The 15855-nt window shown below is 52.0% G+C and overlaps 1 protein-coding gene across 1 annotated transcript in view; it reads right to left on the bottom strand.

Moving 5' to 3' along the window:
* The window catches only part of TNXB (tenascin XB), a 68016-nt gene extending 52161 nt beyond the window's left edge, over positions 1-15855 (bottom strand). The window contains exons 1-4 of the mRNA XM_063633195.1: positions 15728-15855; positions 3359-3793; positions 1195-3033; positions 660-775 (exon numbers count right to left, since the gene is read on the bottom strand). Of these exons, the coding sequence (XP_063489265.1) occupies positions 660-775; positions 1195-3033; positions 3359-3785 (2382 nt within the window). The 5' untranslated portion in view covers positions 3786-3793; positions 15728-15855. The remainder of the gene's footprint in view (positions 1-659; positions 776-1194; positions 3034-3358; positions 3794-15727) is intronic.

Genomic DNA, 15855 nt, shown 5'->3' with positions numbered 1-15855 from the left:
ACTTAAAAAACCAAATATGACCAAAACAGCTGCCCGCTTGTGTGACTACAAGTTGATATACGCCAGCTCTGAGAAGTGTCCATAAATTCAGAGTAAGTCAGTGGGCCCCTCTCTGCCCCCACATTTTGGGGGCACGTGAAAAAAGCAAGAATCACAGGAAGGTAAAGGATTCAGAGAACAAAGACTTAGGGAAAAGGGGCGAAGAAACTGGGAGGTTTTGCCTGAGGAATGAAGACATCAGGCTGGTGTCTCCAAATACCTGAAGGCCTGTGGTGTAGGACACAGGGAAAGCAAAAAACATTCCAGCTGCTGACGAATACCCAGCTAGGGCCAATGGACGGGTGCTAGAATAGGGGCAGACAGATTCCGCAACAACGATAACAGCTAACAGTGATGACCAACAATGGACTGGACAGCCTCAGGAAGTATTGAGCTCTCTGTTACCAGGTGTTCCAACTGTGTGGGACTAATGCTTGCTGGAGATGCTGCAGAGGCCTCAGTGCCCAGTGTCAAGCAGGCTAAGAAAGCCTTTACAGCAGCTTCAGGTACCCAGCCATCTGGACTCAACCAATGATTACCTGGAACTTCCTCCAGGAGGTGAGCCCTGCCCCCCCGTCCTGCCCACTCAGTCCCCTCCTGGAGCTTGGCATCTCTCTCACCGTAGGGATGAACTGAATTTCATAGGCATCCACAGGGCCAGGAGCCGGGGTCCACTCTGTCCGAACTGTTGTCTCCTCCAAGAGATGCATCCTCATGCCCTCAATGGTTGGCACCTCTGCCCAAGAGAATGGGGTAGGGAAAGCTGGTTAGCACAAGGCAACCACCCCCACCCGCAGCCCCTTTTACTCAGGGACATCCAAGAGGCCCATCCCAACTCCCACTCCTCTCTGCTAATGGAGAATAGCTGACAGAGGGCTGAACGGGGCTTGGATCGCCTTCACCTTCCCTCCATCTTCAGGAGCACAGAATCTCTCTAAATGCAACTAAATGGGCCCCAACCTGCTCCTCAGAGATCTGAGGGCCAGTCCTGCCCACTGGCAAGCCCCGCCCCTGTGGTTCTGCTGCCCCTGGTGGGCACTGGCTCCTCGGAATGCCTTGCTCTCCCTCAACTCTTCCTCAGGCTCAGGTCTTCCCCATGGCTCCTGTTCACAGAATCACAGTCCCAGAGTACACTGGGGAAGTCTGCCTGCTCACCTTCCCCGCAGTCTTCGCCAGCATACCCATCTTTGCAGACACAGCTGCCATCGTGACACTCTCCTCGGCCACGGCAGTCCCCTGGGCATGTCTGGATGGCACAGTCAGGGCCTCGGAAGCCCTCTACACACACACACTGGCCTGCCCGGCACAGTTCCCGGGGCCCGCAGCCTCCAGGGCAGGCGCTGGCTGGAGGCTCTTCCTGCCCGCAGTCCTCACCGCCATAGCCCACGTGGCACAGGCACACTCCCTGCACACAGCGCCCACGTCCCCGGCAGTCAGCTGGGCACATGCGGGTGGCACAGGTGGGGCCAGTGTAGCCTGGGTCGCACAGGCAGCGCCCTTCCTCACAGCGGCCCCTCCCGTGGCAGTTGGAGGGGCAGGTGCGGATGCTGCAGTCCTCACCAATGTAGCCTTCCCAACAGATGCACACACCGTCCTGGCACACGCCGTGCTGGCTGCAGTCATTCGGGCACTGCCTCACACCGCAATCCTCGCCAGAGTAGCCGTCCTCGCACACACACCGCCCATCTAGGCACTGGCCGCGGCCTCGGCAGCCCCCGGGGCAGCTGCGCGTGCTGCAGTCTTCCCCTGAGTAGCCTGCATCACACACGCACACGCCATCCTCGCAACGGCCGTGCCCACGGCAGTCCCCGGGACAGCGACGGCTCCCACAGTCCTCACCGGTGAAGCCCGGGTTGCACACGCAGCGGCCATCCACGCAGCGCCCGCGCCCGCGGCAGTCGCCAGGACAGGCGCGCGTGCCGCAGTCCCGGCCTGTGTACCCCGGCCAACACACGCAGCGGCCACTCTCACAGCGGCCCCGGCCACGACAGTCCCCAGGACAGCTGCGCACACCGCAGTCCTCGCCGCTGTAGCCCGCGTTGCAAACACACACGCCGTTCTCGCAGCGCCCGCGACCTCTACAGTCGCGTGGGCAGGCGCGCGAGCCGCAATCGGGTCCAGTGTACCCCGGCCAGCACACGCAGCGGCCGTCCTCGCAGCGGCCCCTTTGGTTGCAGTCGCCAGGGCAGCTGCGCACGCCGCAGTCGTCCCCGCTGTAGCCCGTGTCGCAAATGCATTCGCCGTCCTCGCAGCGCCCGCGGCCCCGGCAGTCCCTCGGACATGTCCGCGTGCTGCAGTCCTCGCCTGTGTACCCGGGCCAGCACACGCAGCGGCCGTCAACGCAGCGCCCGCCCTCGCCACAGTCCCAGGGGCAGCTCCGCGTACCACAGTCCTCGCCAGTGTAGCCGGGGTCACACACGCAGCGCCCATCCTCGCAGCGTCCCCGCTGGCTGCAGCCCCGAGGGCAGCTCCTCACCCCACAGTCCTCGCCAGTGTAGCCGGGGTTGCACACGCAGCGCCCATTCTCACAGCGCCCCCTCTGACTGCAACTGCGAGGGCAGCTCCTCATGCCACAGTCGTCACCAGTGTAGCCTGGGTCACACACGCAGCGCCCATCCTCACAGCGTCCCCTCTGGCTGCAACCCCGAGGGCAGGAGCGCTGGCTGCAGTCGGAGCCTGAGAAGCCTGCCCGGCACACGCACACGCCCTGCACGCAGCGCCCACGGCCTTGGCAGTCCCCAGGACAGGATGGCCAGCCACAGCTGGGGCCAGTGTAGCCGGGAAAGCACACGCAACGACCGCGGACACAGCGACCCTGATCATTGCAGTCATCTGGGCAGGATCCCGAGGCTGAGGGTGGGGAGGAGGGAGGGATCTCAGCATCTGTGGGGTCTGAGCAGGTGGGCCCAGCCCAGCCTGGCTCACAGGAACAGGTGCAGCGGCTCAGATCAAACACACCATGGAGACTGCAGAGGGTCCGTACATCTGTCTGACCTGGAGTAGGAGGGAGAGGCAGGTCTCAGTCTCTCTCCTGGGAGAGAGGCTGAGCCTATATAGTGCTCCTATGTGCAGGCCCCTAGCCAGGCCAGCCTCATCTCATAAGGCCATGTCTGCTCCCAGTTGCTAATATGTATAATGTATGCAGCCTCTCAGGGCCCTTGCATATGCTTTGGTTGACATGTAGCCCAGCTCTGCTCTCCAAGTTGTGTTCTGAGCTACATGCACACCTCAAGGGTGAGGAAGGAGTGCCTTCTTCTAATTCATATCAAGGACCTTTATGGACTAGCAATGCACACCCCACCCTAACCCACCTCTCCACCCTCTTCTGTGATCAGTTGCTCACCTGTGCCAGCCTGGGCAGAGGCAGGACAACATCCCCCAGTGCACTGTTCCTTGATCCCCTTCACCAACTCCTCCAGGATCTCTAGCCGGACCCTCAGGGCTTGCACCTCTGAAGCAGGAACTGGGGGCTCAGTGCCTGGGGGACAGCCACAGCCAGTGGAAGGGGGCAGGTTAATGCGGTGGGTGAATATCACCTGCTTCTCCCCTCCTTCCACTGTGTGCTCGTAAAGCTGAGAAGAGGGGCTTCCCCCTCCGGCCCCCACTGTGCGGCCCCCTGGCTGGGGAGGGGGCCGGGGGGCTGGCAGTGTCACATTGGACCGTGAAGAGAAGGGGCCTGCTCTGGCTGTGCTCAGCAGCACCAGGAGAACCAGGCTGGAGGTTAGAGCATACTGGGCTGGCATCATTCAGGAGGCTGCAGGGAGAAAGGGCAGGTATGAGAGCAGCTTCAAAAAGAAGGAGACAAAATGAATCCCCCCTTCTCCAGCACATACCCATAGTCCCACCACCCACAAGTAATCTACCCAACTCACATGCATGTAAAAATTCACATTCAGCCCAACCCTAAAGGATACCCTCCCTGGGCAAGTCTGTTCTCTACCTTTCTGATATCATTTAGTTACCCTGCTCCTCACCCCCTTTCCTACCGTGTTCCCCTACACTGGTATTTTTTGTTTGTTTGTTTTGTTTGTTTGAGATGGAGTTTCACTCTTACTGCCCAGGCTGGAGTGCAATGGTGCCATCTCAGCTCACCGCAACCTCCGCCTCCCAGATCCAAACGATTCTCCTGCCTCAGCCTCCTGAGTAGCTGGGATTACAGGCATGCCCCACTATGCCCAGCTAATTTTGTACTTTTATTTTATTTTATTTTTTATTTATTTATTTATTTTGAAACGGAGTCTCGCTCTGTCGCCCAGGCTGGAGTGCAGTGGCGCAATCTCGGCTCACTGCAAGCTCCGCCTCCCGGGTTCATGCCATTCTCCTGCCTCAGCCTCTCCGAGTAGCTGGGACTACAGGCGCCCGCCACCACGCCTGGCTAATTTTTTTTTGTATTTTTTTAGTAGAGACGGGGTTTCACCGTGGTCTCGATCTCCTGACCTTGTGATCCGCCCGCCTCAGCCTCCCAAAGTGCTGGGATTACAAGCGTGAGCCACCGCGCCTGGCCTAATTTTGTACTTTTAGTAGAGACCGGGTTTCTCCATGCTGGTCAGGCTGGTTTTGGACTCCTAACCTCAGGTGATCTGCTCACGTCAGCCTCCCAAACTGCTGGGATTACAGGCGTGAGCCACCGCACCCGGCTCTACACTGGTCTTTCGTTTTTCCCACAAGCACTACAAGCTCTCACTACTCCAAGGGCCTTTGCATTGTGTGTTCCCTATGTCTGGGATGCTCTTCACTCTGCTCATAAAGGCTGGCTCCATCTTCAAATCTTAACTCCCAGTTAGGGCAGTCTTCCATTACTCTCTATCACAATATCCTGTTCCTATTCTTCATGACATTTACTGCTGCCTGAGTTAGCTGTTTACTTGTTTATTACCTTTCTCTCAATACTAGAATGAGAGCTCCATGAGAACGAGGACCTTATCTATCCCAGAACTGCTGTATACTTGTGTCTGGCACGTAAATGTTCTATCTGACACATCAATGTTGAATGAATTAGCGGATGAGTACCTAGGGCCAGTCCTTCCCCAAACACCTGGATCCCAGTTCCTACTGTCTTCTAAGAAACCTTAAAGTGTAGATTGTCTTCTCCCTCTCTCTCTCTCTCTTTTTTTTTTTTTTTTTTTTTGAGACGGAATCTTACTCTGTCGCCCAGGCTGGAGTGCAGTGGTGCGATCTCAGCTCACTGCAACCTCTGTCTCCTAGCTCAAGTGATTTTCCTGCCTCGGCCTCCCGAGTAGCTGGGATTATAGGTGCCCACCACCATGCCCAGCTAATTTTTGTATTTTTAGTAGAAATGAGGTTTCAACATGTGGGCAGGCTGGTCTCGAACTCCTGACCACAAGTGATGTGCCCGCCTCGGCCTCCCAAAGTGCTGGGATTACAGGCATGAGTCACTGCATGACCTCTTTCTAATATTGAGACAGGATCTTGCTCAACCCCCTGGTTGAAGCTGGACTTGAACTCCTGGGCTCAAGCCATCCTCCCACCTCAGCCTCCCAGGTAGCTGGGATTAAAAGCATGAGCCACCATGCCTGGCTTCTCTCTCTTTTTTATTCAACTCCTCACGCTCAACTGGATCCTTGCTCAAATATCTCCAATTGAAAAAAAAACAAAAACCCTCTTCCTCAGGACTTACATGATCAAATATCAAGACTTATTTTAAAGGTGCAAGGATAGACAGATGAAACAGAATAGGGCCCAGAAACAGGCCCACACATATGTGGTCACCTAATTAATGACAAAAGTGCCCCTGCAGTTAAGAGGAGAAAGGATGTTCTTTTTAGTTACTGGTGCTGGGTCAATCCAACATCCCTAAGTAAAAAAAAAAAAGAACAGTCATTCTCCACCTTATGTCTGATATACCAAAATTAATTTGCGATGAACCCAGGACCTAAATATGAAAAGTAAAGCAATATCTTTCATAGCAATATCTTACAGAAGAAAAAATTTCTGACCTTTGAGTAAGCAAGATTTCTTTCTTTCCTTTTTTTTTTTTTTTTTTTTTTTTAAGACTGAGTCTCGCTCTGTCGCCCAGAGTGGAGTGCACTGGTGCTATCTCGGCTCACTGCAAACTCCGTCTCCCAGGTTCAAATGATTCTCCTACCTCAACCTCCTGAGTAGCGGGGATTACAGGCATCTGCCCCCACATCCAGCTATTTTTTGTATTTTTAGTAGAGACGGGGTTTCACCATGTTGGCCAGGCTGGTCTCAAACTCCTGACCTCAGGCAATCCGCCCGCCTCAGCTTCCCAAAGTGCTAGGATTACAGGCTTGAGTCACCGCACCCAGCCGCAAGATTTCTTAAGTAAAACAACACAAAACCTAACCATAGGCTGGGTGCAGTGGCTCATATCTGTAATCCCAGCATTTCAGGAGGCTTAAGTGAGAGGATTGCATGAGCCCAGGAGTTGGAGACCAGCCTGGGCAAGATAGTGAGACTCTGTCTCTACAAAAGACAAAAAGAATTCGCTGGGCTTGGTGGTACACCTGTAGTCCCAGCTACTCAGGGGCTGAGGTGGGAGGATTACTTGAGTCTGGGAGGTCGAGGCTGTGGTGAGCTATGATCATGCCACTGCACTCCAGCCTGGGCAACAGAGCTGACACTCTGTTTCAAAAAAGAGAAAAAGAAAAAAACAAAACAAAACAAAATTTCAGGTCATCAAATTACATCATTAAGAGAATAAGAAGGCAGCTGGGTGTGATGGTTCACACCTGAAATCCCAGCACTTTGGGATGCCGAAGTGGGCGGATCACGAGGTCAAGAGTTTGAGACCAGCCTGGCCAACATGGTGAAACCTTGTCTGTACTAAAAATACAAAAATTAGCTGGGCATGGTAGCGGGCACCTGTAGTCCCAGCTACTCGGGAGGCTGAGGAGGAGAATCGCTTGAAACCGGAGGTGGAGGTTGCAGTGAGCTGAGATCATGCCACTTCACTCCAGCCTGAGTGGAAGAGTGAAACTCCATCTCAAAACAAAACAAAACAAAACAAAACAAAACAAAACAAAACAAAACACTCTGCAAAACAAAACAAGCCAAAATCGGGAAACCCAGTTTTTTAAATTGGCAAAAGACAAACAGGTACTCCAGAAAAGAATATAGCCAAAGGGCCAATAAACATTTTATTTATTTTACCTGGGCTCAAGTGATTCTCCTACCTCAGCTTCTGGAGTAGCTACGATACAGGCATGTGCCACCATGCCCAGCTCATTTTTTGTAGAGATGGAGTCTTGCTCTTTCACCCAGGCTGGAGTGCAGTGGTGCGTCTCGGCTCACTGCAAGCTCCGCCTACCAGGTTCACGCCATTCTCCTGCCTCAGCCTCCTGAGTAGCTGGGACTACAGGCGCCCGCCACCACGCTTGGCTCATTTTTTTGTATTTTTAGTAGAGATGAGGTTTCACCGTGTTAGCCAGGATGGTGTCGATCTTCTGATCTCATGATCTGCCCGCCTTGGCCTCCCACAGTGCTGGGATTACAGGCGTGAGCCACCGCGCCCAGCATTTTTTTTTTTTTTTTTTTTTTTTAGTAGAGACAGGGTTTCACCAAGTTGGCCAGGCTGGTCTCGAACTCCTGATCTCAAGTGATCCGCCTGCCTTGGCCTCCCAAAGTTATTAGGATTACAGGCGTGCTCCACCACACCCACCCTATTTCATTTTATTTTAAGATAAACTCTACCTCTGTCACCCAGGCTGGAGCACAGTGGCACAATCACAGCTCACTGCAGCCTCAAATTCCTGGGCTCAAGTGATCCTCCTGCCTCAGCCTCCAGAGTAGCTGGAACTACAGATGGGCATCACCATGCCTGGCTAATTTTTAAATTTTTTGTAGAGATGGGATCTTGCTATGTTGCCCAGGCTGGCCTTGAACTCCTGGCCTCAAGCAATCCTCCTGCCTCACCCTCCACAGTAGTTGGGCTTACAGGTGTGAGCCACTGCACCCAGCTCCAAGAAGCATTTTAAAAGATGCACAAAATCACTAGTTATCGGGTAAATGTACGTTAAAACCACAATGAGATGCCACTAAATATCCTCCAGAATGCTTGTCCCTCTTCAAAGAGGCAGTCATTGCTTGATATTGGCAAGAATGTGAAGCAACTGGAATTGTCATCTGTTGCAAGTGGGAGCATATATTAATGCCAACACTGGAAAGTTGTTTGGTAGTATCTGCTAAAACATATAGTCTATAACCCAGGTATCTATAACTGAATATCCAATGGGAATGACTGCATAGTTCTTCCAAAAGACGTAGACCATAATGTTCATGAGATTTATTCCTATAGTAGCTAAAACTGAAAGCAACTCAAGTGTCCATTCATAAAGTGGATAAATAAATTGTGCCAGAGTCAGACAATGGAATACTATACAGCAATAAAAAACACCCTATTGCTACATGCAACATGGGTGAATTTCACACACATAGTGCTGAGCAAAAAATACCACACACAGAACGAGAACACTCTTATACTCTCATATACCCTTCCTGAGCTACCAAAAAAAAAAAAAAAGAAAAAAAGAAAAAGAAAAAAGGAAGAAAGAAAAGAAAAAAGAAAACACTCTGAATAATGCCGTTTATATGAGGTTCAAAAACAGGCAGAGGCTGGGTGCAGTGGCTCATGCCTGTAATCCCGGCACTTTGGGAAGCCGAGGTGGGCAGATCACGAGGTCAAGAGATGGAGACCATCCTGGCCAACATGGTGAAACTCTGTCTCTACTAAAAATACAAAAATTAGCTGGGCATGGTGGCACACGCCTGTAGTCCCAGCTACTTGGGAGGCTAAGGTAAAAGAATTGCCTGAATCCCGGAGGCGGAGGTTGCAGTGAACCAAGATCATGCCACTGCACTCCAGGCTGGCAACAGATCAAGACTCTATCTCAAAAAACAAACAAACAAACAAACAAACAAACAAAAACAGGCAGAGTTAGTCTGCTTTTAGAAGATAGGATCGGATTACTTGTAGGGATTATTGACCGGAAGGAGTCATATTTCTGGAAATATTTTGTATCTTAATCTGAGTGGTTACATAGATATACACATATTCAAAAAGTCATTGAGCTGCACACGTAAGACTTCTGCATTTTGCTGTATAGAAAGTGAACCATGGCTGGGTGTGGTGGATCATGCCTGTAATCTCAGTACTTGGGAGGAGGCCAAGGTGGGCGGATCACTTGAGGTCAGGAGTTCAAAACCAGCCTGGCGATCATGGTGAAACCCCATCTCTACTAAAAATAAAAAAAAAAAAAAAAAAAAAAAATTAGCCGGGCATGGTGGCAGGTGCCTGTAATCCCAGCTACTTGGGAGGCTGAGGCAGGAGAATCGCTTGAACCTGGGAGGCAAAAGTTGCAGTGAGCTGAGATCATGCCACTGCACTCCAGCCTGGGCAACAGAGCGAGACTCCGTCTCAAAAAAAAAAAAAATTAGGCCAGGCGCGGTGGCTCACGCTTGTAATCCCAGCACTTGGGAGGCCGAGGCAGGTGGATCACGAGGTCAGGAGATCGAGACCATGGTGAAACCCCGTCTCTACTAAAAATACAAAAAATTAGCCGGGCGAGGTGGCGGGCGCCTGTAGTCCCAGCTACTAGGAGAGGCTGAGGCAGGAGAATGGCGTGACCCTGGGAGGCGGAGCTTGCAGTGAGCCAAGATCGTGCCATTGCACCCAGCCTGGGTGCCTGGGTGACAGAGCGAGACTCCGTCTCAAAAAAAAAAAAAAAAAAAAAAAAATTAAACCTTAAAAAACCTTTCCCCAATCTCACACCCCCTCCAGCCACCACATATTTCTCTTCTCTACTTCATGGCCACAGTTGTCAAGATTTATTTGTATTTGATGTTTCCATTTCCCTGTAGCCCATGCGTGCCTCAATCCACTCTACTCCCTCCAACCTGCCAAACAGCTCCCTCTAGGGCTTCCCAATGACTTCGGTGCCACAAAATCTAATGGACATTTGTCTTCATCTTGCTTGACCTTTGACTTCTCTCAAAATCACTGGACACAGTTCACCGCATCTTCTTTTTTTTTTTTTTGAGATGGAGTCTCACTCTGTTGCCCAGGCTGGAGTGCAGTGGCACGATCTTGGCTCAATGCAACCTCTGCCTCCCAGGTTCAAGTGATTCTCCTGCCTCAGCCTCCCCAGTAGCTGGGACTACAGGCGCCAGCTACCATGCCTAGCTAATTTTTTATTTTTAGTAGAGACAAGGTTTCACCATCTTGGCCAGGCTGGTCTTGAACTCCTGACCTCAGGTGATCTGCCCGCCTCGGCCACCCAAAGTGTTGGGGTTACAGGCGTGAGCCACCGCACCTGGCCCTTCTCTTTCAAAACATTCTGTATCCACGCTGACCAATATGGTAGCCAGGAGGGATATGAGGCTCTGCCACACTTGAGATGTGACTAGAATGACCGAGTAACTGAATTTTATTCAGTATTTTTAAAAGTTCAGCTGGGCGCGGTGGCTCACGCTTGTAATCCCAGCACTTTGGGAGGCCGAGGCGGGTGGATCACGAGGTCAGGAGATCGAGACCACGGTGAAACCCCGTCTCTACTAAAAAAAATACAAAAAAATTAGCCGGACGTGGTGGCGGGCGCCTGTAGTCCCAGCTACTCAGAGAGGCTGAGGCAGGAGAATGGCATGAACCCGGGAGGCGGAGCTTGCAGTGAGCCGAGATTGCGCCACTGCATTCCAGCCTGGGCGACAGAGCGAGACTCCGTCTCAAAAAAAAAAAAAAAAAAAGCTCCCCAGATGATTGTAATGTGCAACAAATTTCTACCAAATTAATAGACCTACTGCTCTAGTCATCCACGTGGTACCTTCATCCAGACTCATGACTTCAATTTCCAAACTATACACCAATTTGTAAAACACTCCAGTCATCTTCCTCTCATTCCACGGCAATATATCCACCTGACTACTCGGCATCTCCACTTGGGCACCTCAAATTCACCAAGCCTGTAACCTGAATTCACGGTCACCTTCCTGTATCCCATCCCCTTCCAGAATTCCCCATTGAAGCTCAGGGCCCTGCCATTCATCCAGCTTTACAAGCCAGAAACCTAATAGCCCATTCAAGGATACCATATTTCTTTGTATCTACCTGTATTTTCTCATAAACATCTCTTTAATTCGTTTCCTTCTCTCCCACTTACCTTCATTCTAATCCAAGCTTCCATCCGCCTCTTGCCTGAGAACTGTAATTGCCTCCTGGCTGCTTTTTTTGTTTTCTGAGACAGGGTCTCACTCTGTCACCTAGGCTAGAGTGCAGTGGTGCGATCATAGCTCACTACAGCATTGACCTCCTGTGCTCAAGCAATCCTCTCAGCTAATTTTTAATTTTTTTTGTAGAGACAGGATCTTTCTATGTTGCCCAGGCTGGCCTTGAACTCTTGGGCTCAAGCAATCCTCCCACCCCAGCCTCCCAATGTGCTGGGATTATAGGTGTGAGCCACTGTGTCTGGCCCTGACTCTTCCCTCTGCTTCCACTCTTGCCCTCTACAGTCTCACAAATGCAATCAGGATGTCCCTCTCAAAATGCTTCAGTGTCTCCCTTCCAAATTCTCTTAGAACACTGACAAACAGCCCTACCATCACGTGTCCCCTGCCCCCACTTCACCACCCTCCCTCCCTCCATTCCAGCCCCACCGACCTTCAAGTCCCTCACACTCTCTGTGCCCATCCCCAACCCCAGACCTTTGTATATGCTGTTCCATCCATGTGGAACACTGTTCCCTTCTCTCTTGGCCTTCTCATTCTTCAGGTCTCAGCCCACCATTTGTTTCACAGGGAAGTTTTCCTGACCAGGTCAGGTCCTCCTATCATGTGATATCACAGCATCATGCCATTCTCACTTGTAGCATTTATAACAATTTGCAATCATATATAAATAAATATTTTTTTGAAGTCCAAAGTAATAATAAATATACTGTGAGATTATTTTATTACTTTCTTGCCCACTAGACTATAAAGTCCATGAGGGCAGGCATGGCACCTATTTTTTTTTCTTGGCTGCTCTATCCCTGCATCTGGCACATAATTGGTGCTCAATAAATATTTACTGACTATATGAATGAATGAAAAGTTCAATTTAAATGCAGGACTAGCATTAAGGCTGGAACCAAGGGCAGGACCAAGGGCAGGGCTAGGACCACGGACAGTGTCTGGGACTGGAAGTTGGTTAGACAACAGCCACCAGGGCAGAGGCAGAATCAGAGGCCAGGCCAGGGCGGATCCTGGCAGGACCAGATGGTACAAGCACTTTGGAAAACTGACAGAATCTACTAAATGTACTAAAGGTGAACACATGCAAACCCTATGACCCTGCAATTCCACTCCTAGGAATACACCCAACACAGCAGTACTGCTCATAATAGCCCCAAACTGGGAACTACTCAAACGTTTCACATCAGTAGAATAGATTAAATAAATTGTGGTTTATTCACACCGTGGAATAAAATAAAGCAGGAATGAACTATAGTTATATGCAGTAGTGTGATGGATCTTACTAAGATGAGGTTGAACAAAAGCCAGACACAGGAAAGAGCATGCTGCATAGTTCTGTTTATGTGAAGTTTGAGGAGAGGCAACATTAATCTGTAGTGCTCCAGGTCAGAAGTGTGATACTCTTGAGGGGGTAGTGACTAGTAGTGGCATGGAGGGGGGCTTCTGAGGTGCTAAAGGTATCTTGTTTCTTGATCTGGATGACAGTTACCTAGTTGTATGTTTGTGGAGTTTACTGAGGCAGGGATTGGGGAGCACACAGAGACAAGAGGTGGGAGGAAAGGTAGTAGGGGGGTCCCAGGATGAGACAGGAGAGAGGGCTATGGCGAACAGCAGTGTGAAGGGGCCAGTCAGGATTCAGCTAGGGTGAAGAGTTGAGGAGAGATGTTGAAAGGTGCCCAGCTCTTCCAGACCAGCGGCTGGGGAAAGGAGGAGGGCAGGGTGGGTGTGGAAATGCTGACCAGTGAGGAGTGGGGGATGTGTCACTGGTAGGCGGAGGTGACTGTGACACACACACACCTCCGCCCAACACACACACACATCTTCTGGCTTTCTACTCTTAAACTTTTCTCCTGGATCAGAGAAAAAGGAGTTTTCGGGGCTACCAGCCATTACATTCTGCTACCAGCCAGCAAGAGACGGAAAGGGAGCTGAACAGGGACAGAGTGTTTCCACACCAAGAGGCTCCCCACCCAAGAAAGCCCAGGCCGAGAGGCCTGGCATACAGAGAGCTGCCCTTTCCTGTCTCCCCAGCCCTTCTCTCAGCCTGGAGTGTAGCCTTGGGTAAGAGATGGGCTCTGACTGACCCTCAAATCCTGTCACTTTGTGTCTAAGGCCATGCAAATCACTCCCACACCATGGGAGTGCTTGCACAAATATGTGTACACATGTACACTTACAAATATATTAATGTGTGCTCATGCACAAATACAAACATACCTGCACAGACACACAAATCCACCCGCTAAACCTGCATCCTTGCAGGTACACATATGGGTGCCCATGCACACATGCACACACACTTAATCTCCCCTTCAGGTTTCCTCCACACCTAGTCATTGGGTGATGCCTAAGAAGGCTGATTTCTTGTTGGCTCCAAGGGCAGTTCTGTGAGTGAAAGAACCTGGATGGTGTGAGAGGAACCAAGCAGGAGGCCCTTCCCCAGTGGGAAGCAGTGGACACATGGCCTCCACCATACTTCCCCGTACCCCTGGAGGCCTCTGTGAGTCGTCCAGTGCCCCTCTCCAAATAATTGGATTCCTCATCTTTCCCTGCACAGTGGGGGGAAAGCAGAGAGGGTCTTTGCAGCAGGAAGGAGTGAAGAGAGCTCACCAGCTTTTCTGGAAAGCTGGTGAGATTGGTCTAGAAGAGCAGAGCAGCCTCCAGTGACCACACACCCAGAGGCTCCTTCCCAATCTTCTCCCTCCCTGCCCTGTTGCCACCACCCACCCCTCCAGCTCCCCATTCCAGCTCCCGGAATAATTCTTCTCTTCTCTCAGTACTGGGCAAGCAAAGAATTGGGTGTCTCTTGTGTCTCCCCTTCACCATTCCCCCTGCCACTATGTCTGGGGTGGTTCTCTGCAGTGTGTGTTTGGAGAGAGATATGGCCTCACCCTCTTGGCACCCTCCCCACAGTTGGAGGGCTGGCAGGGATGGGGGCATCTTCCCAAACTGTGACTCAGCTTCCTGGGTATTTTGTGTTGTAGCCAACTTTAACACTTTGCTCATTAGGGACTGTATAGGTCCCAAGGGGTGGGGAGAGGGGCTGGCTTCCATAAGAGATGTTCCGGAGATGGGGGTTCTGGTCCCGCCCCCATGCCTCCCTCTGACCCTCCTGCTACACCCCCAGTTGAATCTGGCAATGAGAGGTGAAGGTAGAAGGCTTCTAGGAGTGAGACTAAAAAGGGAATGTGGGGGTCCCAGATACTGGGCTGGAACCAGGTGGGAAGGAGGTGTCAGGGAGGGGTAGGTTGGGGAATCCAGATGCTCCTTATTCTGGGGAGCTAATCCGCCTGGGAATGGAAAAATTAAGAGAAAGGATTTCCAGACCCCAGTTGAAAATGGTTAGGGGTGCAATGAGAGACAGGAAGGCAGTTTCTGGTCCTGCACCTAGTGGCTAGGTCTGGAGTGAGCAAAGGAAGTTTGAGGAATTGAGGTGCTGGGTCCCCAGGGACTTGGAGGCAGGGTCAGGGAAAAGAGGAGGGGCTGGAGATGCGGGAAGCAGGGGCGGGGCAAGCAGCAGCTGGGGTGTTTCCGAGTTGCTTCCCAGTAGTTCCTCTCAGTTCCACTTCCAGTTGTTTCTATGCCATTAAATTCTTTCCAGGCGAGATAAGGGGCCCGCCCGCCCCACCCGGGGCGTGTCACGTGTACTGGTGGTGGGGGGCGGGGGCGGCGGGGTGAGGGAGAGCGCAGGTTCAGACGGACAGAGGCAAGGGGAGCCTGGAAGGGGCACAGAGTGAAGACGGAGCCCCCGTGCCCCCAAAGGGATCTCTCAGCCATCCCAGCCCTGCTGAACCGTGAGTCATGAGTGCGGAGCTCTCGCCAAGAACAAGTTTTAGGATCCTTTCTGCAGGCTCTGTGCACTTCCCAGACCCGAGAGTCCTGACTGTCCCATTTCAGTATTTCCTAAAGAGATCTCCCAGACCTCCCTCCCTGCAACTCTCACGCTGCCACCTAGGGAGTACCCATTTGGATGCCCAAAGAAGCACCCTCTGGCACCTCCTGGAGCCCGGAGCCCCCAGAGCCTGGGCTCAGCTGCTGCAGCCTGACACTTGGGATTCCGTAAGCACTTTCCTTCCGAGGGTCAGTTGGCCACCAGTTCAGCCTAGTCCTGTCTTCCCGCTAGCCCCAGCACCTCCAGGGCCCAGGGGCTCACCTCACCAATAACCACTTCTACCCTGGTTCCACCGTCTGACTCCTGGAGTCCCTCAGTTTGTTCCCAGCCCCTGTCAGTTGTCTGCATCCCATCCAAACCCTGACATACACCGCCCACCCCAACACACACATACCACCCTCTCCTCCCAGACACTCCTTCACAGGGAGCCTGGTTCCCAGTGAATGCTCCTATGTCCTCTGTCCTGAACAGAAGTCCTTGCTCTGGAAGCACTGCTGAGAGCTCACCTGCCACACCTTCACCTGGGATGTGGGGATAGGCGAGAAATCCCTTGCCTCTCCTTCTGGGTCTCCCCAGAACTCTGTTCCTTACCTGGGCAACCGGGCAGCTGCAGTGCCTCTGCACCTGCTCTGTCCCCAACCCCGGGAGGGTGGCGTCTCAGGGCAGGACAGGGAAGTCTCCCTCACTTGTCTCCTGCAACAGGGGCTGAGCCACAACCA

The sequence above is a fragment of the Symphalangus syndactylus genome, chromosome 23 (genome assembly GCF_028878055.3).
Source record: "Symphalangus syndactylus isolate Jambi chromosome 23, NHGRI_mSymSyn1-v2.1_pri, whole genome shotgun sequence".
In the NCBI taxonomy this organism is placed as follows: domain Eukaryota; kingdom Metazoa; phylum Chordata; class Mammalia; order Primates; family Hylobatidae; genus Symphalangus; species Symphalangus syndactylus.
This window is presented reverse-complemented; position numbering and strand designations above follow the sequence as displayed.